Genomic DNA, 25,250 nt, shown 5'->3' on the forward strand with positions numbered 1-25,250 from the left:
CAGAAATACTTTTGCAATAATCAGAGCAATGATTGAAAGAAATTGAGGTCTGGGAAGGTAGCCGCACTTGGAGGAAATGAATCAGCCCACCGGGGCTGCTCTGAGTGCAGGGGCTGAGAGGAGACGCGGGACAGTCGGTCGCCCTTCCTTAGCCAGACAGGTGCGGATTAAACTGCACTTTCATTAATTTAATAGGAAAAATAGTCTGTATTATCCCACTTTCAAGTATGCCCATCTGTAATATACTGATTGAAATTCAAACCACTAGGATCATTAATAGTATCAGCAGGGCTTGGAAAAAATTTGTTTAAAACATTTCATGTCATCTAAATCCAGTCATAATGGAATACCCCAACAAATCTACTGTGTGGGGAACATGTATTTTTTTACTTTAATAACTAAGATAGTGCTGACCTCTGATTTCTAGGACATAACCAACCTGACCCAAATAGTTATCAGTTTGGAATACTAGAACCAGAAGTGTTTACTTATATCAGCATATATTATGAAGATAAATTGACAAGTACACTTTAATCGGCCAATGGATAGACAGATAGCCAAAGTAACGTGCAGATACCAAAGTTACGTATTATTCAAACACTTAATAGTCTTATAGGCCTATTCAAGTAAAAAATTCTGATTATGAAAACTGAGAACCTCATTCTGATATTTAGACACAAGTCAATATGTGTTTGCAATATATGAGTAATATTATTTAACCAAACTGGGTTTTAAATTTTATTTAGAGATTCAACCAAATAATACAGGATATCCATACTAAATGCAGTGATTAGAAATACTAATGAAACGAGACGTTCTCTAGTCTTAAACTCAAACAGCCAGTGCTCACTGGACTAATCCTGCCACTTCAATCTAAGGGGGCTGCCAGGGTAAAGGTCCGGGTTCACAATGCCAGTACCTGAGCCTGCTTCCTTCAGAACTATAACAACAGCTCCCTAACAAGAGGGAGACGGCAGTGTCTGAGCGGTCGGCCACGATCTCAAAGACACGATCTCAGGATACAGCTCATTTTTAAAAGTGTCTCTGTGTGCGTACATAGATGTCCTAGCTCTGTCTGATGGGAAGACCCAGGAACAGTAGCAAGCAGTTATACGCACCTCTACGCTCAGGTTACCATCTCTAATTACCATTTCCCCTGAAAAAGAGCCAGGGCTCCCTGGAGGAGTGGCCAAGCCTAGGTCAGGAAGGTGGAAAATGGAGAACATAGCCCTGGAACATACTGTCACAGCAGAAATCCAGAGATCCCTCGAGATGGCCCAGGACAGGGGTCACCCACCCTGAGTAGTCCCACTGTTTAGGGGCGGAGGTTTGAGCAGCAACGAGAATAGTAAGTGGGTGGGTCAAAACTCATGAGCTGTGTTAAAATCCAATGGTCAGTGATGACGACGATGGTGGAGACATCAGGGACAGTAACACTAACAGCCCCTCTGCTCACTTTGAGGGCTGGCCAGGGAACTACCTCACTGTTTCTGAAGACTTGCCAAAAAAGACAAAGCATCAAGTATTTATATCACCTTCCCTTCACGAACCATGTATCAGGACACCGAAATGGTTGATACCAGGAGAGCTTCTCTTTTTAGAATTATTCTAGTGACTAAACAAAGAAGGACGGAGAATTGGATCTTTCTGCAATCTCTAATGAATGAGCCTAGGAATGAACAGCAAGAGCTGATGACATCACAGAAAGAGACATAATTCAAGAAACACAGCAGTCAGAAGAACATGTTAAATGATGCAACCGGATGGCAACAGGCAAAACTCAAAATACAGGAGACTGTTTGGGACAAACACAGTTTCAACAACAATAACAACCAGTACAATGGAGGGAAATGAATAGAGAACCTACAGATGAAAAGGACGTTAAGAGACTCCTCATCCAGTTGCAAACTGTCAGCTCTACCACAATCACAAATCAAACTCCTAAAGGAAACAGAGTTACAAAGGCAGTCAAGGAAACAGGAACACTGCCTGTTTCTGCGGGGCATACACGATGACAATTACCTTTTTTTTAAAGAGCTCTTATCATTTAGAGCAGGGGTTTGAGGCTAAATCTGTCCCACCACCTGCTTTGTACAGCTTGAAGGTTCAGAATGGTTTTTACATTTTTTAAATGGTTGAAAAAAATTCAAAAGAGGAATAGTATTTTTTGACCATGAAAATGCCATGGAAGTCAAATGTCAGTGTTCACACATAAAGCTGTACTGAAAACAGCCATGTTCATCCACTGATGTGTTGTCTGGGCTGTTTTTCCTGCTAGGACAACAGGGTTGAACATCAGCAACAAAGACCCTGGCCTGCAAAATTTGCTTTCTGGCCCTTCGCAGAAAAAGTTTGCCAACTCTTGTTTTAGAGAAACATTTACAAGTTAAATGATAGGATGACTGAAATTGCTTCAAAATAATCAGAGGGGGAGCAGGTGGAAACAGAGAAGGCAATCTGCCACCTATTGTTGGTTGTTAAAGTCGGATGCTGAGTATATTAAGTTCGTTACATCATTCTACCTCTGTATATTTCTAATTCCTACAATAAAGATAAAGACGAATTCAGAGAAGCAATCAGAAGATAACCTCCCATTTTTCTATTTTTTTTTACGTTTTTGAAATTCAGCATGTATTATTTATTTGTATGTTTTTTAAAACTGAAGTATAGTCAGTTATAATGTATCAATTTCTGGTGTTCTGGTGTGCAGCATAATGTCCCAGTCATGCATATATATACATACATTTGTTTTCATATTCTTTTTCATTAAAGGTTACTACAAGATATTGAACATAGTTCCCTGTGCTATACAGAAGAAATCTGCTTTTTATCTATTTTTATATACCAAGGTTAACGTTTACAAATCTCAAGCTCCCAAATTTATCCCTTCCCACCTCCTTTCCCCTGGTAACTGTAAGATTGTTTACCATGTCTGTGAGTCTGCTTCTGTTTTGTAGATGAGTTAATGAGTGTCCTTCTCTTTTTGGGGGTCCACATATGAGTGATATCATATGGTATTTTTCATTCTCTTTCTGGCTTACTTCACTTAGAATGACGATCTCCAGATCCATTCATGTTGCTGCAAATGGCATTATTTTTTTTTCCTATTTTCTATTTTTGAACAACTCTTTTAACCATCATAATTTCCCCAGGAAAATGGATGGTTTTGCTGCAGGCTTATCGATACTCCAGGGCTATAGGGATCAAAGAACCATTCTGTCTAGGTGCTATTCACTTCCTGCAAAAGAACCAAGTCACTATATGGTAAAGGTCCCACCATAGTGGAAGACAAAATGCAACTTGGCAGAGGGCAGCCATGGGCCAGGGCAGGGGGTGCTGCCCCATTCTGCAGTAACACTTGCATAACTAATAATCAGATACCCAGCACGTGGAAAGTGTGTAGCATACATGTCTTGAATGAAAGCAATCATTGGCTTCCAAATCTTAAGAATATAGAGAAACTCCATGAATTTGTCACTTGTCCTTTGTGTTCAGTGGACATCACTTCTTATAACAAAGAAAATTTTCTTTCTACTTACACAAGAGCCAATTCCCTTTGCTTTGAATGCAGGGAATGAAGGGTGGGTTTTTAAAAGTAGGCAAAGATGGAGAAAAGAATAATGCTCTGCTTTATGATTTCAGTGTGTGTCCTCTGGAGGGACCACCTGGCTGCCACTGAGTGCCTGTCAGTGAGGTCTTCGGTCTTATCCAAATGGGGTCACTCTAGGCCTGAAAGCAGCATGATTGTTTTCATTCTGTTTCTATAGTCCCGAAGAAGTTTTTGAAATTAAAAGCCATCAAAAATCATCAATTTTTCCCTCCCTCCCTCTTTTCCAGGCACGTAATTCTGGATTAGCAGACTGAAAATCTCCTAGGACTGTCAAGGTGGCCTCAAGCAGGTACATTTACCTCCCAGCTAAAATATTTATCATTGTTTTTCTCTCCTTCCAAAAAGAAGAGAAAGACAAGGAAAAAACCAGAGATGCTAAACAGTGTCCAGACTCTCCAGGACCCCGGCTCCAAGGCCCGGATCACTAGAAGGAGACGGACGGGCAGGGTGCATTCTCAGCCCTCGATCAAGGGAGTTCCAGAGTAGGGCTCTGCCATTTTCTCTTCTTGTGACAGAGCTGTGGATTCTCGGAAGCAAGAGAAACAAACGAATATGAGAGAAGAAACAGAATAAATGCTTTCACGAGATGTGTGGTTTCTGGGTCCAAAGCAAGCAGTCCTTAAGATTAGTAATTGAGGCCTTTCTTCCTGCCTTCCAAAGTGAATCCCCCTGACCTGCAGTTTTCAAAGTCCCAGGTCACATCCTGGCCCAGAGTCCATCAGACTGCAGGGGATGCGAAGCTCTTCAGCTGGGGTTCCAGCTACTCCTGGTGCATCTGACCCGAAGCACCAGCTGCTTATACCTTTCAGTACGGAGATATGTAATATCACAAAGTAAACCCTATTCATTAATTTCTCCCAGAATCCCCCTAGACATGTCATATGGTTTCATCAATGTAAAAGCAATCTTTACCTTTAAATCCAGGTAATCCAAAATCATGTAAGTTAAAACATACAGGGTTTGCTTTCAAGACTTCCAGACTGAATGTTCAATATCATAGCATATATATGGATATTTAACTGACTGAAACAATAATAGCTGTGACTTTAACCACTCAAAGTTTTAAGGAGCCAATGGTTCCTATAGCAACTGAAGATGGTCCTCTTTGTGCATTCCTGGTATTTTCTGCGACAGTAAGTGATGTTAAATTTATGCTTTAACATATAGGATCTAAAATACCCAAGTCAGGCTTGGGAGCCATCATTTTACTTCCTTTCACACCATTTTATGGCTTTTATATATAATAACAGAATTGTTCTGATACGTAGCTGTGAATTTTTTCTTTTCATAATCCAGAAATGAAACTAAAATCACCAAGAAAAGTTGACCAAGTGTACACATTCTTTAAGACAAAAGCCAAGGCAGCATTCCACACACATGAACAATTGTAATTTTAAATGCCGATAAAAGGTGTCACGTAAATTGCCACATGACGTTTATGAATCCAGGGTCTTTGTACCACACAAGAGGCATTATGGTTAAGGCCGCAGATTCTGGACGCAGATGGCCCGGTTCAAATTCCAATGTGCAACTGGAAAAAATCACTGAAACTCCCTGACCCCAGTTTCTTCTTCTACAAATGGGCACGTAAAACAGTTCTCCTAGGGATCAGTTAAGGGAAAAAATAACTGACTGTAACCTAGCAGAGTACTTAGCAATCAGTGGTGCTCAGCAAATGGAGTTATAGTTATCTTACTTCAAACATAGCTGTTAAAGTCAGCAATGTAAATACTATTAATATAATTCATATATTCTTTCATGAACTAACTTCCACAGGTGAGAGGAGCTATTTTTAGGAGAATCTTTTTAAGTTACAAAAATCTCCAGATTTTCCTTTTTCCCTCAAAAAGACCTAAAATCATCTGAGCTCAGAAGAGGAATGTGAGAAATCTATCAGGCTGGTGAAAAATACTTTTTTTCACAACCGAGTAGCTCATATCCAGCTAAGCGGATGACACAGCAAACACTCAATAGGAAAAAAAAAAACTCTAGGCCAGTAACTAAAAAAAATAATAACCCAAGTGAATATTTTTTTCAAAATTCAAGTTTCCCAAATTGAGAGTTCATACTGAATTATAGTCCATATTAAAAAAAATGTGTGGGTGGGCTTTATTCATCAATGACTATGACGCAGGTCTGCTATCACGGCGAGAACTCAAGGGCACCATCCTCACTGGAGAACAAAGACCATCCCTCAGAAGATGAACCGCAGACCTAAAACAACCATTTTGAAAGACCGAGTCTGTGCCTGTTTTCCTAGTCCAACTCCGTGCCTTTGGGACTCGCCAGGAGGAGACACGTGGCTGTTCAGGCACCTGTAAGCCGAGCACCACAAGCAGGTTTACTGAGGATTTGTTTTGTGACAGGCACTTTTCGAGGTGCTGGGTTGCACCAGTGTTTTTAAGAGTACTTCATCATAACACCATCTGATGTCCTTTCCCATTTCTATGAATTGATGCACCTTATGAAATCATTTTAAAATGCTATCCCTGTGACTTACTTCTAATAAACACCAAGCTAGGTTTGCTGAAGGAAAAAAAAAACAAAACAAAAAACCTCAGTTATGTTGTGCAATGATGCCTCTCAAGTTAACACAGATATGTTCACGGTAAATCTGAGAATATTTGGTTAAATGGCTAATATTTGAAATACAAAGTCACTCAGTGAAGAAAAATGTCCAAGTGACTAAATTTACTAATTTATAGATAAGCAAAAATATCTGTACATATAATTGACTTTCACTAGCAGAATGGAGTTGTCTGTAATAAGTATACTCACTGGATATACGACCATGTTAAAGTTCCCACCTCTGCTGGGCTTCTGTCTCCTCATAAACAAAATGAGGGATTTAGTTTGAAGACTGTTACAACCTCAGAAGTTATGTAATTTTGTGATTCTAAAAAGTGAGCTATTTACAAATAATTGGGCCTCTAAGATCTGCTGAGAAAAAGGATGATTTTTCCAGGTTTCCTTAACCAGCCGCTACTCACTCATCATGCACATGACAGTCCCTGACTTGATCAAAGCTGCTATCCACCTGCTGGGGTGTTTTTTTTTTTTTTTTTTTGGTTTTATTTTTGTTTTTGTTTCTGGTGTTTTCGTTTGTTTCTGGGGATGGCAGTAATTAAGTTTATTTATATTTTTACAGGAGGTACTGGGGATTGAACCCAGGATGCTATCCACCTGCTGTTGAAAAGGCATCTCCACTGCCTCCTTGCCTCCACCCTTTGTCCTGGAGGCAAAACCACCTTCACTTCCTCCCAACTTTGGAGTCGGCTGTGGTAGCTGAGTTCTGTAGGTTGAATGTCTGTACCCTGCTCCCTCCCAAATTCGTATAATGAAACCTACTCCCCAGTGTGATCATAGAGGAGGTGGGGCCCTTGGGAGGTAATCAGACTTAGGTCATGAGAGCAGAGCCCCCAGGGTGGGATTAGAACCCTTACAGAAGGATGAAGGGCCCAGAGGATGCCGCAAAGATGCAGCAGGAGGACGGCAGTCTGCAAACCAGGTAACTGGTTCCCTCCAAGAACGTGATCTCAGACTGCCAGCCTCCAGGGCTATGAGAAAGAAATGTCTGTTGTTGGAGCCACCCAGCCTCTGGCACCTTTGTTACAGCAGCCCCAGCCCACCGAGTCCCAGAGTAAGACGAGTAAGGACTGGAGGAGCCTCTACAACATGTCATAAGTGCACTGAAGGGCAGAAACTACAAATGCCTCAGATTGCACCAGATGCAGAGGAGGGCAAGCTGGCCCGTATTCCTTGGAGAAGATTGTGTACAGACCATCTTGAGGTTTACAAATGTCAATTCTAGCTCTGGTGATCTATTGAAAAGCTGAAATATGTATTATAAATATTAATTCCCAAGAGAAACAAGCACAAGGATGAAAGTAAAATTTTAAAGACTTAAGAAAGGACAATAGTAATTTTAATACAATTATACACGGCTTAAAGGGTCAATGACTGAATAAAAATCTGTAACTCAGAAACTGCCCCTCAGCAAATAATGTATGTAAGTCTTAAAATGAACATCTAAAATTCTATTTCCTCTTCTTAGTATCTTATATATAAACATACTCTAAGATATTTCAAAATATAGGCTCCACAAGTGATCAGAAAGTTAATAGCAAGAAATATACAGTCATGATCTAGGTGCCTGAATGGTTTTACAAGTACGTTTCATCTGAGTGTCTCCCATGGTGACAGTACAGCTTGCACAGATCGCCATGTCTGGTAAGACTCAGCAAGGTTCAATGCACATCAGTTCTGTACATAAAAACAGCATCACAGACGGTGCCCTCCTACCGTACGTCGTCTGGGAGGTGTTTTAAGTGCTCTGTAGTGTGAGAACGGATGCTCGTGAGCTGGGTTTTATCCTGTTGTTCCGTACTCTAGAAAACCTGATTCTGTGTTAGCAATGACCTGTGTGGCCCACGGAAGAGATGGAGAAATGGAAGCAGATGGGACACACCTGTTAATCATAAACATTTCTTCATTAGTGTCACCATCAGATTTATGTGTGTTAAGTCTTTGTGGAAGACTCTGACGTCAATCATATTTAATCTGTATCTTGAAACAATCAAACTACTGGCCATTTTTCAAAGATGTGGATCAAGACGTACATGTAATACAGATGGACTTTTTTTTTTTTTTTTTTTTTTTTTTTTGTCAAGATAGCGCCTGGATGTTAATCATGTTCTGTCGGTCACGTCCAAATTCTTCTAACAAAGTGCTCGGTGCCTGCTGCCTAGTCACCTAGCTGTGGAAATGAGAAGCCAGCACTGCAGAGTGGAATTAATCAGTGGTGAAGAAACAGGGGTGTACTCTTCCCGGTTATGCCATTTACCTGCTTGACGCTGGACAATCCTGCACCTCAAACTCCTCATCTGTAAAGAAGTACAAGACCATGGGATACACCACGAAACTCTGCAAAAGGCCCAGGGGAGAACTCAGAAGATGGTGACCCGAAGTGCTGCCAGTGACCACACGCCACAATATCTACGTTCCCCAAATAGAGGATGGATTGTTGACTTCCAGATCTTGACTTACTATTGGGAGGATTCAAATGATAAAAAATTTTTTTCTCATTCAATTTTCTGCCTGAACCTTAGAATTATTTTGAGGAGCCAAGTGAGCTTGGAAAAGCATTTTTGAAAGTGTTAGAACATTAGAGTGTAAGGAAGAAAAGTCCATATTCATACTTCTAGACTAGAGAGGCCTGGTTTATGACTCCAGGTCTGCTTCTCCCATAACTTCTATTTATTTTTTATTTTTATCTTCTTTCTCAGTGGGGAGAGGTCATTAGGTTTATTCATTTTTTAATGGAGGTGCTGAGGGCTGAACCCAGGACCTCAGGCATGCTAGGCATGCACTCTAACCCTGAGCTATACCCTCATCCCCTTCTCCCCAGAACGTCTAAAGTATGGCCTGAAGCAAAGGGCCAGGGCCCGGCAAGGCAGCAGGAGGGCTGTGGGAAACCATCCCTGCTGCAATTCCTTCGTGCTGCTGGAAACCATCTCGCACAAAGACAGGTTAATAGAAGCCATCCTTGAAAGCGAAGGACACTAGTCATTTCATCAGCTCTTAATAAAATAAACATCTCCCCACATGATGCCTATCCAATCAGACGACATAAATTATTTACCACTAAAACTATTCCAACATCACAAAGACCCAGAAACCACACAGCAGGCTGAGTCCAGGGCAAACTAAGTGTCACTCAGAATTTCAAGGTCATCCCAGTTCTATGTTTATCATCACCCCACCTCGACACGACCCTTCTCGAGAGCCATGGGAGCAACATGCAGACCCCGTACATGGGAAATTCAACAGGACTGAGGCTACCCCAGACCAATTAAATCAGAATCTGGTGTAGACCAGACTTCTTTTTTTTTTTTTTATAACTCTCCACATCGTGCTGTAGTGGCATCAGGACGGGGAGCTCTCCTTTAGCTACCCTCAGGGTGGTAGCCAGCTCTCTCCCCACTGCGTGATGCAGTCTCTGAAACAAAGCCTCCCACTTGTAAGAGGAAGCAGGCAAAGACCTCAGTTCCCAAGGGAGTGCTCGAGTTTAAGCAGGAGCATCCGAAGTCCAGGATGTCTGCAGAAACAAACAAATGAAAAAAGCAAACTGTACAGCAGAGGGAACTGCAGGCAGTATTTTGTAACAACCTATAATGAAAAAGAATCTGAAAAAGAGTGTGTGTGTGTGTATATATATGTATATATAACTGAATCACTGTTCTGTACACCAGAAACTAACACAACATTGTAAATCAACTAGACTTCAATTAAAAAAAAAAAGGCAAATGGTATTTTCAACTTGCCTGCAAATTCTTAGGCATGTCTAAGACCATTGAGGCCACAGCTTAGACTTTATATTGTATTCTCTCAACATTAAAACAAATATCAAAAGCAAAATAATACTCTTCCAAGAAAAATTAAGACTTCCAGAGACATCAGAGACAAGAGTAGCTGCATTTTGAAGAGGCAGTTACCGCACTGGGAAAATGCCCGCTGCAGTCGGCTGTCCCCTCGGTTCCCATGGCTGGTCAACCCTGAGCAAACCGAACACTGAACACCCCCTGGCTGAGAAAACACTTCTCAGTCTCCAGCATAAGGGAGCTAAGACAACTGGATGCAGGATGAAAAAATAAGTCCTGAAGACGGGGACAGCAGGACGTGAGAAAGAAAAGAGAGTGACATCGAGGTAGAAGGGGAGAGCGCTGTGTGCAGAGGCCCCACCGGATTTCAGAAGCCTCCTCCAGAAGGCTCCCCCACTGGTCGACCCAGTACTGACGAAGCCCGGGACAGCACACTGGCTGTCTTCTACGTCCCCCAGAAATGGAGGGGTAAAAGGACCATTTACTCCAGTTGTGACGGTGAAAGGGAAGGAGGGATTTCAAACTGAACATCTCCAGGAGCATGTGACACATCTCCACGGTCGGGACGCCGAGGGTAGAGACACCGGTGGGAGGCGGGGAGCCGTGGGCCTGCAGGGAGCCGAAGCCACACGTGCAATCAGACGCGCGGAAGGGTCAGAACACCAGGCGGCTCGGCAGCAAATTAAAGGAAGTAAACAATCAACCAAAACCAAACCAAAGCAAACCCACTCTCGGATCTGGAAGGAAAGGCGGTAAAATGAACCCGAGTCAAGGTGGAGAACGAGCAGTCTGAAGATGAATACTCAACGAGAAGAAACCAGGATGAAACTGGAGGATTCTACACGGGAGACGGAGCCCAGAGGCTGAGAGGGGGGGCACGCTGGTTAGCGGGGACGGGTCACCTAGTCTCGCTCATTCTGCCAGAACCCGCCAGACCCTGTATGTGCCCCAAGACTGCCGGCCGTGCGAAACACAGAGTTTGGAAAATAAGAAAACAAGACCCACAAATAGTGATTACACTACAAAATGGCCACTTCAATGCTCAAAACTAAAAGATGGACATTTAAGTAATTCTATTAATTTCTAAGTTTGGGCTTATCTCGGTGGACATGAAAATCAGGAAACAGCCTGGAAACCTGTGTGTGTGTATGTGCGTGTGTGTGTGATTCTTTGAGTTTTCCTCAAGCGAAGAGGGCGGGAAGGGTCCTATGTTTTGGACTCTGACACACCGCTCGAAAAGTAGTCTGACAACAAGATCTTCCAGGCTGAGCAGATGCAGGAGGGAAATCGCGACGTACAGTAACTAGCCTGTCCAGAGCCCCTGGCAGCCCGGCCACTCGCAGTGGAGGAGGAGAGGAGGCAGATAAACCCCTAACATTGCCGCTCCCCCATCAGCGGGCTCTGGCCGACCGGGCTCTGGGCCCCATCCGGCCTGGGGGACCCGCACGCCCGCCGCCCACGGGCTCTCGCTGAACCGTGAGCACCAGTCGCTGTACCTGTAACCAGAGCCTGTCGCCGGCCAGGGTCCTGCCGATCGCGCTGCACTGGAAGGTGGCAAACTGGCCCGCGTTGACTTCCACGTTCTGAATCCGCAGGAAGTGGGGAGTTCTGGCTACACAGAGAAAGAAGAATTAAAGAGATTAAAAGTGGAGATCTGCAACTCCCATGGGACATGTTGACTCTATCTGCAATTTCGGGACTTTCTGCTTTGTTTACCTTTGAAGAAAATAAGGCTTTTGCCTCTAAGAGCTTTAAAGACTGCATTCTGATGGTAAAAGGTACTGTGGAAGCCTTTGGTGTGCTCTGGAACAGAACACACAGCCAAGCTTTCCAGGATAGAACCAAACAGAAAGAAGATATTTTATTGTTCCTGCTGTGCAAATTATCGGCGCTCAGCAGTCTTCTTGTAATAACAGATCTGTATTAATAAAGATTATACTGAAGTCTAATTGATGTTTTGAACAAAAACATATTAGATATTTATACTAGCAACATGAAAAGAACAGTAAGACGTTAAATGATGTTGCCAAGGAAACTTTTTAAGCCAAGCACAGAGCTGTGAGTAATATATATTTTAATACCACTAACTGGTACGCAGCAGTACTCGGGTAATATTTCCCAGCTACCAAAAATACCATCCCTATAGACAGACTGAAATTACGCTGGGACTGGGAGAGTGCCACACTTTTTGCTGATTCTTATTTCCAATTCGAGAAGAAAGAATGATTTCAACTGCTAAACAGCATTAAGTCTCATAACCTCCACTGTCCATGGGGGACAGCTGTTTAAATAAAAGGTAATTCTATTTGATCTGAGACACACAGACCAATTTCGGCAGCATGCTGAAAACACGTGTCAAGGAGCTGGAGTGACAGGAGGGGAATTCAATTTTACGGTAACTGCTACTTTTAGGAAAACGTTCCCCCATCACAACAAGGACAGAGCGGGAGGTTAGCAAGAGGCGGGGTGGGGGGAGGTCAGGAGGCAAAATAGGAAGAAAACAGGACGGTGGTGTTTTCTGGGAGGGATGGAGAACCTGTGCAACGGGAAGATGTTTTTTATGCCTTGCCCGTTTTCCCCCATGTCTTTAGACCACGTCTAGACACATTCAGAGAATGGCACCCCAACCTTGAGCACGCAGAGATGACAAACAAGCACTGATATTAGCCTGCGAGGAACTTAATTAGGAGTGGACAGAGATTACTACCCCAAAACCAAGAAAAAGGCACTTTAATATCAATAACACACAGAAATCCCCCGATATTAACTTGGAGACCTCCACCGGTTCAGACAATGTGTTCACGCTGCTTAGCGTGCAGAACGTCCTAAATAACTTCCAAAAAAGCAGTGTTAACTGTGAGGCATGGTTTCTAATACTAGCACACTAACTGAAAATGCAACAAACGGTTTCTCATTAACTTACTCAACTTATCTTTGGTCAAGAATGAGTCTAGGGGCAAAAGTCCCCAAATCGAACGTCTCTTCTACTCTCTGTTCCCGAGAAGCTGAAAGACCCCTTGTTTTTAGCAAACGGGAAAAGGCACCATTTTTTTGAACACTTCATGTGCCAGGAACAGTTACTCACAACTGTTCTGTGAGGAAGGCTTTCCCCCCCCCCATTTTACACTTGGGTCCTTGGCCAGTAAGCGTCAGAGGCTGAGCTGACTGGAAACCGTGGTTTGCCCAGTCCCAAAGCCCAGGCACTGCCCACCAGGCCGCACTGCCTTGGCGACCTTGCAGCGCAGCGTCCGCCTTGCCCGAGCCTTCATCCTACCGAGAGCAGCTCCCTGTCACACTGTTGGGATTTCAGCTGCTCCAAAGGCCCTTCTCGAATGCTCTTCCCTCTAGAAAGCTTCAGGGGTTCTCCTGGCTTGCTGTGGCACCCCCACAGTGTCACCTGTCCCCCCTCAGACACAACGTGTACAGCCCTGGGAGGACGACACGCCCTGTTGGGGTTGTCGGGAATACACTGTTGCCTTAATCACCTGTGCGCGCAATGAGCAACACTCGGGGTCAGTGCCTCCCGCTCTGCAGACACTTAACGCCTTAAGTAACCTGAATTCACGTTATTTAATTTAATGAATACAGCCGCAGCCACATCCTTGAAAGCTGTTTATTTGTGATTTTGACTTCTGGAGAATTCTCCTCTCCCACCTCACCTCTGACACAGTGAACAAACTGACTATATGAAAATGTATGGCTATGATTATTTTAGATTAACCGGCACCAGAAGTCCCCAGCATTCGTAGAGATCATTAAGAACCTAAGATGTGACTAAATTAACAGGACTACTTCGGAAGCCGGAGAGCTGTTTTCTTGCTGAAACATATGGATCTCTAACACAGGTCACTGTGGGGCACAGGCTGCTGTAACACACTGGGTCTCTAACAGGTGTTAGGTGTGCAGTCAGCTCTCCTGATAACTTGGTTAAAGGCGTGTTATACACTCAAGGCCCTGGTCTGCAGTGTCACCCCACTTGGTTAAGCCCAGGGTCACTTCAGAGCCTTGCGGAAGCGTTGTTAAGTATTTTGAGTATCATCCTTGGTATATGCCCATTTAGTTAAGATACTAAAAATTAATAAAGAAGCTGTGGTATACTTATACGATGGAATACTATTCAGCCATAAAAAGACAACATCATGCCATTTGCAGCAACATGGCTGTTCTTGGAGAATGTCATTCTAAGTGAAGTAAGCCAGAAAGAGGAAGAAAAATATCATATGTCACTCATATGTGGAATCTAAAAAAAAGAAGAAGAAGAAGAAGACAAATGAACTGAAATATAAAACAGAAACAGACTCATAGACATAGAATACAAACCTGTGGTTGCCAGGCGGCAGGGGGTATGGGAAGCGACAGACTGGGAGTTCGAAATTTGTAGATACTGACAAGTCTATGTAGAATAGATAAACAAGTCTATACTGTGTAGCACAGGGAAATACATACAAGATCTTGTGGTAGCTCATGGCGAAAACGATTGTGGCAATGAATATATGTACATTCATGTATGACTGAAAAGTTGTGCTCTACGCTGGAAATTGACACAACATTGTAAACTGACTATAACTCAATCAAATAAAATTAAATAAAAAAGAAGGAATTCTCAAACTAGCATAAAAACATACTAAAAATGAAAAAGTCTCCCCTAACTATCCATTAAAAGATTTCTACGTGCCACTCACTCATGTCTCGGGCCGTGGCTCCCTCCCCTGCACCACACCTGTGACTGCTCCTTCCTCCTTTTCCTCCCTCCCCACCTCCCAGGGCTGCCAAAAGTTTCCAAATCCCTCTTGCTTTTCTCAGGCACTACATTTGATTTCCCTTAACTTCTCTCAACCAGAAGGGCTCATCGGGGTGTCGCGGGGACAGCACAGCCCTGCGTCCACCTCTCCTCCGGTCCATACAGGGGTGCAGGAAAGGTTCCCTTTCCGGTGGCGGCCTTTCCCCTCCTGTGACCATCATCGGAAAGAGACCTGCAGCCCTGCGAAGGCCCCACACTTTCTGATTAGCACGCGGGTAAAGCTAAAACATATTCAGTGTGGAACATCTCACGGACTAAAAATGAATTTCATTATTGAAATTTTTAGGTTCATTCTTTATCAGGCATGTCAGGAGACTTATTTTGGAAGAGCAAGGGTGACCTACCCACGTAGTTTTCTTTTTTCTAATGTTATAACGTATTTCTGAACTGCTGGATATTAGCATAATTTATGCATAATTGATGGCATTTGTAAGTTTTTTCATAAACGTGAACAGCCTATATAATCTTTCGTAAGGTGTAAGAGGCCTGGATTCTCCCTGCCTGGTGCTATGAACCCTGAAGCTGTTTTCAGTTGGGAAGCAGCGGGAGGCTGATACTATTTTGAGAGTGGGATTTTGGCACATCGGTGTTCCAGCATCAATACTTCAATATAGGCTCTTACTACCTCTGAACAGAAGCGAAAGTTCCTAAACCCAAGCCTTAGTGGGAATTTTTTTTTTAATTTGCAAAATAGGGATTAAAAAAATAGCACCTCTTTCATAGACTTGGAATACAGATGAGAGAAGATAATGCCAAGTCATTCTGCGTGCCTGGTACTTAGCCTCAAAAGGGTTCATTATTATTTAAAATAACTGATCTATCACTGGAAACTGGGAAAGATCCCAAGAAAAAGAGCTCTCCAGCCAGAAAAGTTTCAAGCCCAAGCTGAGCTGCGTGCTCTGAACCTTGCCAAACTACCTTAACTTTAACACAGGGCACCATTAGAGTGGAAAATTTCAATCCATCCAATACTCGAAAAGAAAAATTCTCTCTTTCTCTGCAAATTTATAGACCCATTTGTCTCCTGGACACCCTTTCAAAGTGCTATGCCAGCTTTCTTCTAAAATCTGCAGGACTTCTAAAAACTAAACATCTTCAATGAATATCAAAAGGTTTTTAGTACAACTCTCCCATTTTTCTCATTTCTGCCATATTCTGTGGCTCCTTACTGAAAAAGAAAAAAAGTTTGTTTTTTTTTAAAAGAATAGAGGTTTTCGGGTTATTAATTGATCTCACAACAGCCTTTGATCCCAAAGCCTGGAATGATCATTGACCAGGATGCAAATTTTTTTGTAGATGTTTCGTATTATTGATTCTTCAAAGCCTGCCTCGAAATACTAACAACAAAATCAGAGAACAGTCATTTGCGAGATCAAAGTGCAAACCTGAAATGGACAAGAGCAGACTGTGCTGAACCCTCTTGTATTTTCATTTACATTTTAATGTAATGGCAAAGGTTGAGATAGGCTGGAGGCCCGTCCACCCACCCGCCCTCCACAACTGCACCATCATCGCTTCTCTGTCTTTGGCATCAGCATCACAAACAAGGAAGCCAACTTCTGCTAAAAAGAATGACGGGGGCAGGAAGAGGGGGCTGGAGGGATAAACTGGGAGCTCGAGATTTGCAGATACTAACTACTATACACAAAATAGATAAACAACAAGTTCATACTGTACAGCACAGGGAACTAACTATATTCAATATCTTGTAGTAACTTATGGTGAAAAAGATGAAAACAAATATATGTATGTTCATGTACAAGTGAAGCATTATGCTGTACACCAGAAATTGACACAATGTTGTAAACTAACTCTACTTCAATAAAAAAATATATATACAAAAAGAATGCCTGGGACTGCTTACTCTAACGCTGAAAAAGAATCTATTTTGCAAATAATACTTTTTTTACTTTTCAAATGGACACTGTTAAATTACCCCATCTAAGAAATCAATCTATTTAGCTACTCAGGGTTACAATCTGCAGCTAATTAACTCTAGTGGGCCTGAAACGCATAATAACAATAACAATAACAATAATAATAATATTCATTGAGCTCTTAGAATATGCTAAGCATGGCTATAAATCCATTATGTACATTAACTCATTCAGCCCCTACATTCACCCTGTAGGAGAGCATCATTAATGTTGCCCCCGCTACTTGAATGAAGTTACAGTGCCACAGAGGCCAGTAACTCTTGTGAGCAGGAGGCTTTTAACATGTTTCAAGACAAAACTATTATGTTTTGCTTGAAAGGTAAGAATGGACCTTAATGGAATAATCTGTCAAGTGGAAAAATAGATTCACCATTCTTATCAAAGAAAAATAAGCCGGGCACCATATAAAAATAACTTGGATCGGTCGCCCGCATCCTGAAGAAGAATGATATTCCTTTGGAGAAAAACCCAAGTTATGCTCCTCCATGTTTAAAACGCCAGTTCTGAATCCTAAGTATCTCTCAACCGAAGCACGTGCGTTTGTCTTCATTCAACAGAACATAATTCAGAAAACAGTTCCGCTTTTTTTTTTTTGCCACTGTTATTCTTCTTTTAATCACACTGTTTAACGTCTTCATAAAAATCTAAATTTGAAAGTAGGCAAGTGATGTTTGAGTATGCAAATAAATCTATGAGTGAAAAATTAATTTTGTTTTGTAAAGTAAGAATAAATTTGAACTAGGAAGCCATATTACAAACTCAGCATTTGTTAAATGTTTAAAGAGACTGCTGACTTATTTCATATTGCAAAGTAGTAACACAGAGTAGTGTTGGATTTTGGATTCATTTTATCCATTACACGGCATATGGGCTTATGAGGGTTTTTTCAATCTTTTTCATTATATTATTATGTTTCCAAATTGGCAGAAAAATAATGAGGCATGATTCTGTGCAATTTTTAGATTTCAACATTCAAGGCATCACATATGCAAATAACATTATATTTAACATGTTATATGACAACATGTAAAAACGATCACTATAACCCAGTGGGATTTATCCTAGGCGTGTCAGGTTGATTCAACATCCAAAAATCAATCAACAGAAAACACCCTACTAACAGAATAAAAGAAAAACCACATGATAATCTGATAGACGATGAGGTTCAGGAAATGCCACCCCAAAACATGACACCTTGGCACATTGGATATTTTTAAGCTGAAGTCTGAGAAAACAGCAGAAGCAAGAAGGTCACTCTGACCTTTCCCCGCCGTCTCCCCTGAAACAGATCATCAAACTGTCATGTGAGAGGTGCCCTCTCTTTACCAGAGGGAAGAGCATCCTTGTCTCCAAAGACAAACGGACACTGAGAAGAACTGGAACACACGTCTTAAGACGTGTTTACCACGCTTGCTGTTGAGTCTTTAACATACCATTTTCCTCCACGAATGCCTGCTCTTCGTCAAAACTAACATAAATACACTCAAAACTGGCAATAAAGACACTCAGGTCTGTTTCTTTGGGTCCTCATTTCCTACAGAGCTCCTGTGTCACATAAAACACACACGAAATACATCTGAATGCTTTCCTCCCCATTGTCTGTCTTTGCCAGTTTAAATTTCAGACCCAGCCAGGGACCCTAAGAAGGTCAGGGAGAACTTTCTCTTCTCCTACCTAGATAAAGAAAAAGCATTTGCTAAAATCCAACACCCTTTCATAATTGATTCATACAAGTAGGAATAAAAAAGAATGTCCTTCCTGATAATACGCATCTAAGAAAAACTCAAACCCGCAGCTGACATCACACTTAATGGTGAATGGCTAGAAGTTCCCCTCCTAAGACAGGGGCACGACGAGGATGTGTGTTCTTCCTACTTCTACTCAGCCGTGGCCCAGAGGTCTAGCCATGACCATTAGGCAAGAAAGAGAACAAAAGGCATCCAGATTGAAAAATAGGATGTAAAACTAACTCAGCTTAAACAAGAGACAGTTTGGAAAATCCTAAGGATCCAGGAAAATCAGAGCTTATAATAAATAAGTTCAACACGGTCTCAGGAAACAAGGTCAATACACAAAAATCAAACACAAAAAAATGTATTTCTATACATGTGCAATGAAAAATCCAAAACTGAAATTGAGAAAACAATTCCACTTATAGTAGCATCAAAATAAAACACATAGGAATAAATTTAACAAAAATCAATATAAAATTTGTACCCTGAACACTATAAACAGTATTGAAGGAAATTTTAGAAGATGCGCATAAAAGGAAAAACAGCCCATGTTCATAGATCAGAACACCTAATATTGTTAAGATGGCAATAACCCCCCACCCAAAGCAACTCCTATCAAAAATTTAGCTGGCTTTTTGGCTGAAATTGGTATGTTTCTCTGAAAATTCATATGGAAAGGCAAGGGACCCAGAACAGACAAGACAAGACTAAGAAGGAGAACAAAGTTGGAGGATTCACAGATCCGTATTTCAAACTTACTTCAAAGTTTGTGTCAAAAAAGTGCGGTGCTGGCAGAGGACAGACAGGTAGATCAACGGGATGGAACCAGGTGTCCAGAAATGAGCCTTTACATTTATATCAACTGACTTTCAACAAAAGAGGCCAAGACACTCCAGTGGGGAAAGAACATCTTTCAACATGTGGGGCAGGAGTAACTGGATATCCGTATGCAAAAAGATTGAAGTTACACCACTTCCTTAAATCATATATACATATTAACTCACAACAGATCACAGACCTCTATGTAAGAGTTGAAACTATAAAACTCTTAAAGGAATTATAGTGTAAGCCTTTCTGATCTTGGATGAGCAAAGCATTAACAGCAAATGACGCAAGCAGCACAAGTGACAAAGCAGAACATGGGACTTCGCTAAAATGAAAACCTGTGTACCGCAAAGGACGTCATCGAGAAAATGAAAACATAACCCACCAACTGGGGAGAAGTATGTATCTGAAAGGAACCTGTATCCAGATATATTTAAAAAACTCTTAGAGCCCAATGGTAAAAGATGAATAACTCAGTTAAAAATGGGAAAAGGATCTGAATAGTTACTTTTTAAAAAAAGACATAAAAGTTGCCAATAAGCACATGAAAAGCTGCTCAACATCATTAGCCATGAGAGAACTAAAACCACAAAGAGATTCCACTTCAAACCCACAAGGATGGCTGTGATTCAAAAAGACGGATAATGATAAACATTGGCAAGAACATGGAGGAATTAGAACCTTCATATCGTGTCGCTCAGAGTGTAAAATGGTGCAGCCAGTTTGGAAAACAATTTCACAATTCCTCAAAATACTACACATACAGATACCATGTGATCCAGCAACTCTACTGTTGAGTCTACAACCAAGAGAACTGAAAGCAAATGTCCATGCAAAAGCCTGTACGTACATGTCCACAGCAGCATTACTCACAGTAGCCAAGAGCTGGAAACAACTTGATTGTCCTCCAGTTGATGAATAAAGAGAAAGTGTGGTCTGTTACACAATGAAATATTACTAGACTTAGGAAAGAATGAAGTACTGATACACTCTACAACCTGGATGGACCACGAAATGTTATGCTGAGTGGAAGCAGACAGACACACAGGACCACGGTCGCACTGAATCAAAGTACGGAGAGAAAGCAAATCCACAGGGACAGAACGCACATTAGTGGTCGCCCAGGCTTCTGGTGGGGCTGGGGGAAATGGAGAATGACTGTTAAAACAGGGACAGGGGTTCATTCTGGTGTGATGGAAATGTTCTGAAACTGACCGTGGTAATGGTTATACAACTCTTGCATATACTAAAAACCACTGAAGCCTACCCCTGGAGTGGATGAATTGCATGACATGTGCTGTTAAAATGCTGCAAGGCTTGTCAGATATCAAAATACACCACAAAGTAATCACAGTAATACCCACATGTGCATAAGTTACAACCGACTTAAAAACAGGAGACAACATTACGAAGTGGAAAAAATGCTTCTTCAGTTTCTCCTACTAGGATTATTGAACCAAACTCAAAATATATTTTTTTTTGCCTGTATACCAAATAACAAAAATCATCTCTGTTCATTAGAAGTAGTCCGAAGCCAGAGAGCTGTTGGTTCTGCACAGCCATCTCTACATTTCAGGCTGATCCTGCACCTCACCAGCCCTACACGAAAATCAATTTTATGAGCAACTGTATAATCTTAACAGAAAAGCTACTTTCAAAAAAAAGTCATAATGCCTACTCATAAACCTATATGAATCCAAACAGGAGCCTTTAGAGCAAAGTAAATACAGTTGAGCAGTTTTGCATCTTTTTGGAAAGCACATTTTCAGATATGCAATATTTATGCTCCTTTACAATGTAAATTTAATGAGCAGCAGCCTTTCAAAATAATTGATTATTATTTAGAAGTCTTGATAGGAAATTCCTTAGACTACAAATTAGAAAGCTTTCCATTTTAAGACCAAACGATTTCCTTCTTTAAAATCTTTATTTGCATGTTTTCCCCATAAACTTCGAGATTCAGGAAAAAAATAACTACAGAAAGGCTATCATCAAAACCATTTAAAGCTCACAGTGCAACACGTCATGGTACAATCCATCACCTCAGGACAGAGCCTGTTCTGTGATTCTGTATCTCCCAACAGCACTTTGCAAAGCCAATTAGGTATTAGCACCAGTATTCTCCAAAGGACGCACCATAAACGCCATTTCTATGGCTGCAGGCAGCTGGGCTTGGGAGAAATGAACAAAACTGCAGGAGACACATTTCAGGAAGGCTCTGATAGAAGGAAAAAACGTTAAGTCTTTCTATCTTCCTGAAGGCAGTGACTCAAATCCTGTGGGATGGGAGTGACTACATTTCAGGAGCTATTTTGTTGGCCAGCGGCCACTGCACCTGCACCCAGAGCAGCAGTGACACCTGCCTCATGGCCAGTTTTGCTCTGAGAAATGGAGCAATCAGCACGTAGTATGCCTACAGTATTATCGTCTTTTTATCGCCTGGTAAGAGGCCAATCAGAGGCTTGGACAATCACACACATTAGAAGTTCCCATGGCATTTTTCCAAGCCCGGGGCTATTACTCTGAGGATTTGGCCAAGTTCCAACTCAGGTAATTATATTCTGCTTCCTAAATTTGCCCTGCTGTTCCCATTAGATACAGCAGTGCTTGTTTACTCGTCTTTTCGGGAAGAAAAGGGGGGATAGATTCCTCTTCAACTCAAAGGTCTTGCTGACAGAAGAAAAGGCCAGTGCAATGTACTACAAAGTTAACGTCTGCCTTGGTAATGAACAGGGTGACTGTCGGGCTTGCACTTGGAGCACCAGCTAAAGATCTGAGGGCAAAGCCCCACTGGACGGGAGCAGACGACGGGGTCCTGATACCCCATGGGATAACAACCACCCAGGCTTCTCCGGAACCCCCACAGGGAGCGAGCACACCATCTCTTCAACCCGTGCAGCAAAAGCAGAACTCCTGCCTGAGTCTGTATTTCTAATATCACTGTAGACACAATCATTCTCTTATGAATTTGGGGAGGGACCTTCAGCAGAGATCCAGAATCATCTGAATGGGCCAATTTCTCTTTATTGCCGGGGAACCTTAAAATAAGGCGGGCTGCCATCCCTAAGATGCTCAAAGATTTAAAGTTTGACAATATCAATTTTGGGCAAGGATATAGAGCAAATAAAACTTCCATGCTGGTGGGAATATCAACTGCTCAGATACTTTTCATAGCAATTTGGCAGCATCTAGTGAAACTAAAAAAGTTTCTATCCCGTATCCCAGCAATGCCGCCTCTAGCGATGAGCCCCGCGCAGGTTCTCAGAGGTGCACGCTGGGATGCTCATGGGAGCCGCGATGGTCGTACAAAAACTGGGGGTGGGGACTGAAAGTTCGTAGATGCATAGAAAAATAGAACGTAGTATATTCATATGGTACAATATAAGGGATTGAACCCAAAATAAAATATTAAGTGGGTGAAAAAAAGCATACAGAGTCATTTGTACAGTATATACCACTCATTAGAATTTACAAAAGGCAAACATGACTTTCTTTACTTTTTATGAGCACTTTACTTTTTATGGGAAATACCGCACCCAAACACGCACACACTCTTGCACAAACACACATGAACACACACACCCACGCACACACGCAGACACACATTTGCTGAGTTATGGTCACTCAGCTCCCGAAGCTCTATTCTGGGCTTGGCTATTTGAGCGTACCAACATGTTCCTTCAGCCCCCATTCCTGATTTTCATTTTAAAGACACTTAGAGATGTACAATGACATCACACACGAAATACATGTTTTTGAACTTCTGGGCTAGCAAAGCAGCACCTAGAGACCCATCAGGGACTCTCTGGGCAGGACGACTTCTCCAGGTTGTAGTGCCTTCTTTTAATCTGTAACCTAAATATGTCCCCAAAGATGGACCCGGATGTTGAAAAGTTGAGGCAACTTACTACATGGATGTCCCAACACCTTGACTTCATCAATAGCAAGGTAGCCTGGATGTCCAGAAGTTATGACTTCAAAAACCACCTGGAAAATTAAGAAAGATTTTCATTATTCACTCATTTCGTCTGACTTTTACCAACACATCCAATATAGAAGACATGTAGTTTCAATCGCTCATCTACTCGTGTTTCCCGCAAAATGAAACGGCTATTATCCGCCAGTCAATGCTCCAAGGGCCTAAAACTACGGGGGTGGTGGAGGCACAAACCTAGCATGCCATAAAACTGTGCAGCTCACAGCAGAAGTCATCACATCAGCTGAAATATGGACGGAACCCACCCGTCCACTGATAGATGAGTGGATAAGCAAAATGTGGTCTACACATACAATGGAAAACTATTCAGCCTTAAAAAAGGCAAAAAATTTTCAACGCTACATTATGATATGGATAAACCTGGAGGAGGACATGACCCTGAGCCTCGTAAGCCAGTCACAGGACAAACAGCACATGATTCCCTCTGACATGACATACTTTTAACAATATAAATTTTAAGACAAGAGTGGGCAAACTACAGCAAATGGGCCCAATCTGCCCCAACCTCTTTTTCTGTACTGTCCACAAACTAAGGATGGTTTTTATAGTTTTCATGGGTAGGAGAAAATCAAAAGAAGAATGAGAGTTGGGGATACAGGAAAAGTATAATTTTGTCATTGCACAGTAGTTAATCTTACATCATCTTACGTTTTCCGTGTTTTGTGGGTTTTTTTTTAATTTGGCTTAATTAATAGAAAATATAATGAATCCTCATTATTTGTTGGCCTGAGTTTGTGAAGTTGCTTACTTGATAATTTATCTAAAACCCCCAAACCAATACTTGCACAGCGTGCTTGGTCACCGTGGACACGGATAGAGTGGCAGAGACTGGTGTCCACATCCCAACAGAGGTCGGGAATGGAGAGGCTCTGGTTTCCAGATTCCCCTCTCCTGACGCAAACAAGCGTCCTTATCCCAGTCCACATTTGCACATTCTTTGCATTTTTGTGCCTTTTACTGGTGACGTTGCTGTGTGAGGCCCCCAGCGTGGTGCTGCAGTGATGTCCGGCGTTCCCAAGCACAAGGAGACTGTGATGCGTCTTGCAGAGAAAACGTGTGTTAGATAAGCTTCATTCAGGCCTGAGCCTAGTGCTGCTGGCCGAGTTCACTGTTAATGATCAGTATATCCATTAAATACGTGTCCTCACAGAAACACACATAAACCCAGGTTGTGCACCAATCGGTGGATGAAAATGTCATGACCGGAGGCTCTCATCGCGGGACTGATGCTCTATTTCCCACAGAAGCAGCGGTCCAGCGTTTACTGACCCAGCGCTCACTGTGATGGTCCAAACATAATGGCCACGAGTGAGAAGCATTAGTGTGTTTGGATTCACACCGAGACCCATTTCTGTCCAAACTCTTGGCCACTGGGAAGACTCGACCTCGTTTTTGCTGGTGGTTCCCGGCTATTATATGCAGTCATGGGATGTAAAGACATGCACACCAGAGAGAATCAATGTTCATTCAATCACTCAACAAACAACATCTCAGGAGGTAAGATGCTGCAGCCTGAGGGTCTTTGGAGCCTTGGGGAAAAGCCATTTGCTCTCAGGTAGGAAACCACTGGTTATACCACCGACTAGCGCTGTCTCCTCTGCTTGTGAAAAGCCATCCTGGATGTCAGCCTGTGAGGAGTCCGACGTCAGGCTCCCTTCAGAGTCTGCCAAACATGCTAACATGCTAACACCGCAGCACACCTGGTGCTCCCTGCCTCCAGGAAGAGCAAAGTCAGATCTGTATGCTGCCTGTCCCCTTGCTGTGCGTGAGGCAAGCAAAGGTGTGTGCCGACCATCACCGATGCTCACTGCGGCAGGAGCGCTGGAAGGTCATCTGCCAGTGCCGGGGCGGAGGGGACTGTGTGCTGCCTCTCTGCCCTCCCACACAGCCTAGTAGCTCCTGCCTGGTTTTGGTTTAAATAAAAAGCTAAGTACTCAGTAAAAAAACTGTTGGTTTCTTTTTCATAA

At 42.3% G+C, this 25,250-nt stretch overlaps 1 protein-coding gene across 3 annotated transcripts in view; it reads right to left on the reverse strand.

Moving 5' to 3' along the window:
• Positions 1-25,250, reverse strand: part of PTPRM (protein tyrosine phosphatase receptor type M) — a 604,888-nt gene that overhangs the window by 331,120 nt on the left and 248,518 nt on the right. For all 3 annotated transcript variants that reach the window (XM_032467107.1, XM_032467106.1, XM_032467108.1), the window contains exons 4-5: positions 23,195-23,273; positions 11,487-11,602 (exon numbers count right to left, since the gene is read on the reverse strand). In XM_032467107.1, coding sequence (XP_032322998.1) covers positions 11,487-11,602; positions 23,195-23,273 — 195 coding nt within the window. The remainder of the gene's footprint in view (positions 1-11,486; positions 11,603-23,194; positions 23,274-25,250) is intronic.

Source organism: Camelus ferus, chromosome 24 (genome assembly GCF_009834535.1).
Source record: "Camelus ferus isolate YT-003-E chromosome 24, BCGSAC_Cfer_1.0, whole genome shotgun sequence".
Lineage (NCBI taxonomy): Eukaryota > Metazoa > Chordata > Mammalia > Artiodactyla > Camelidae > Camelus > Camelus ferus.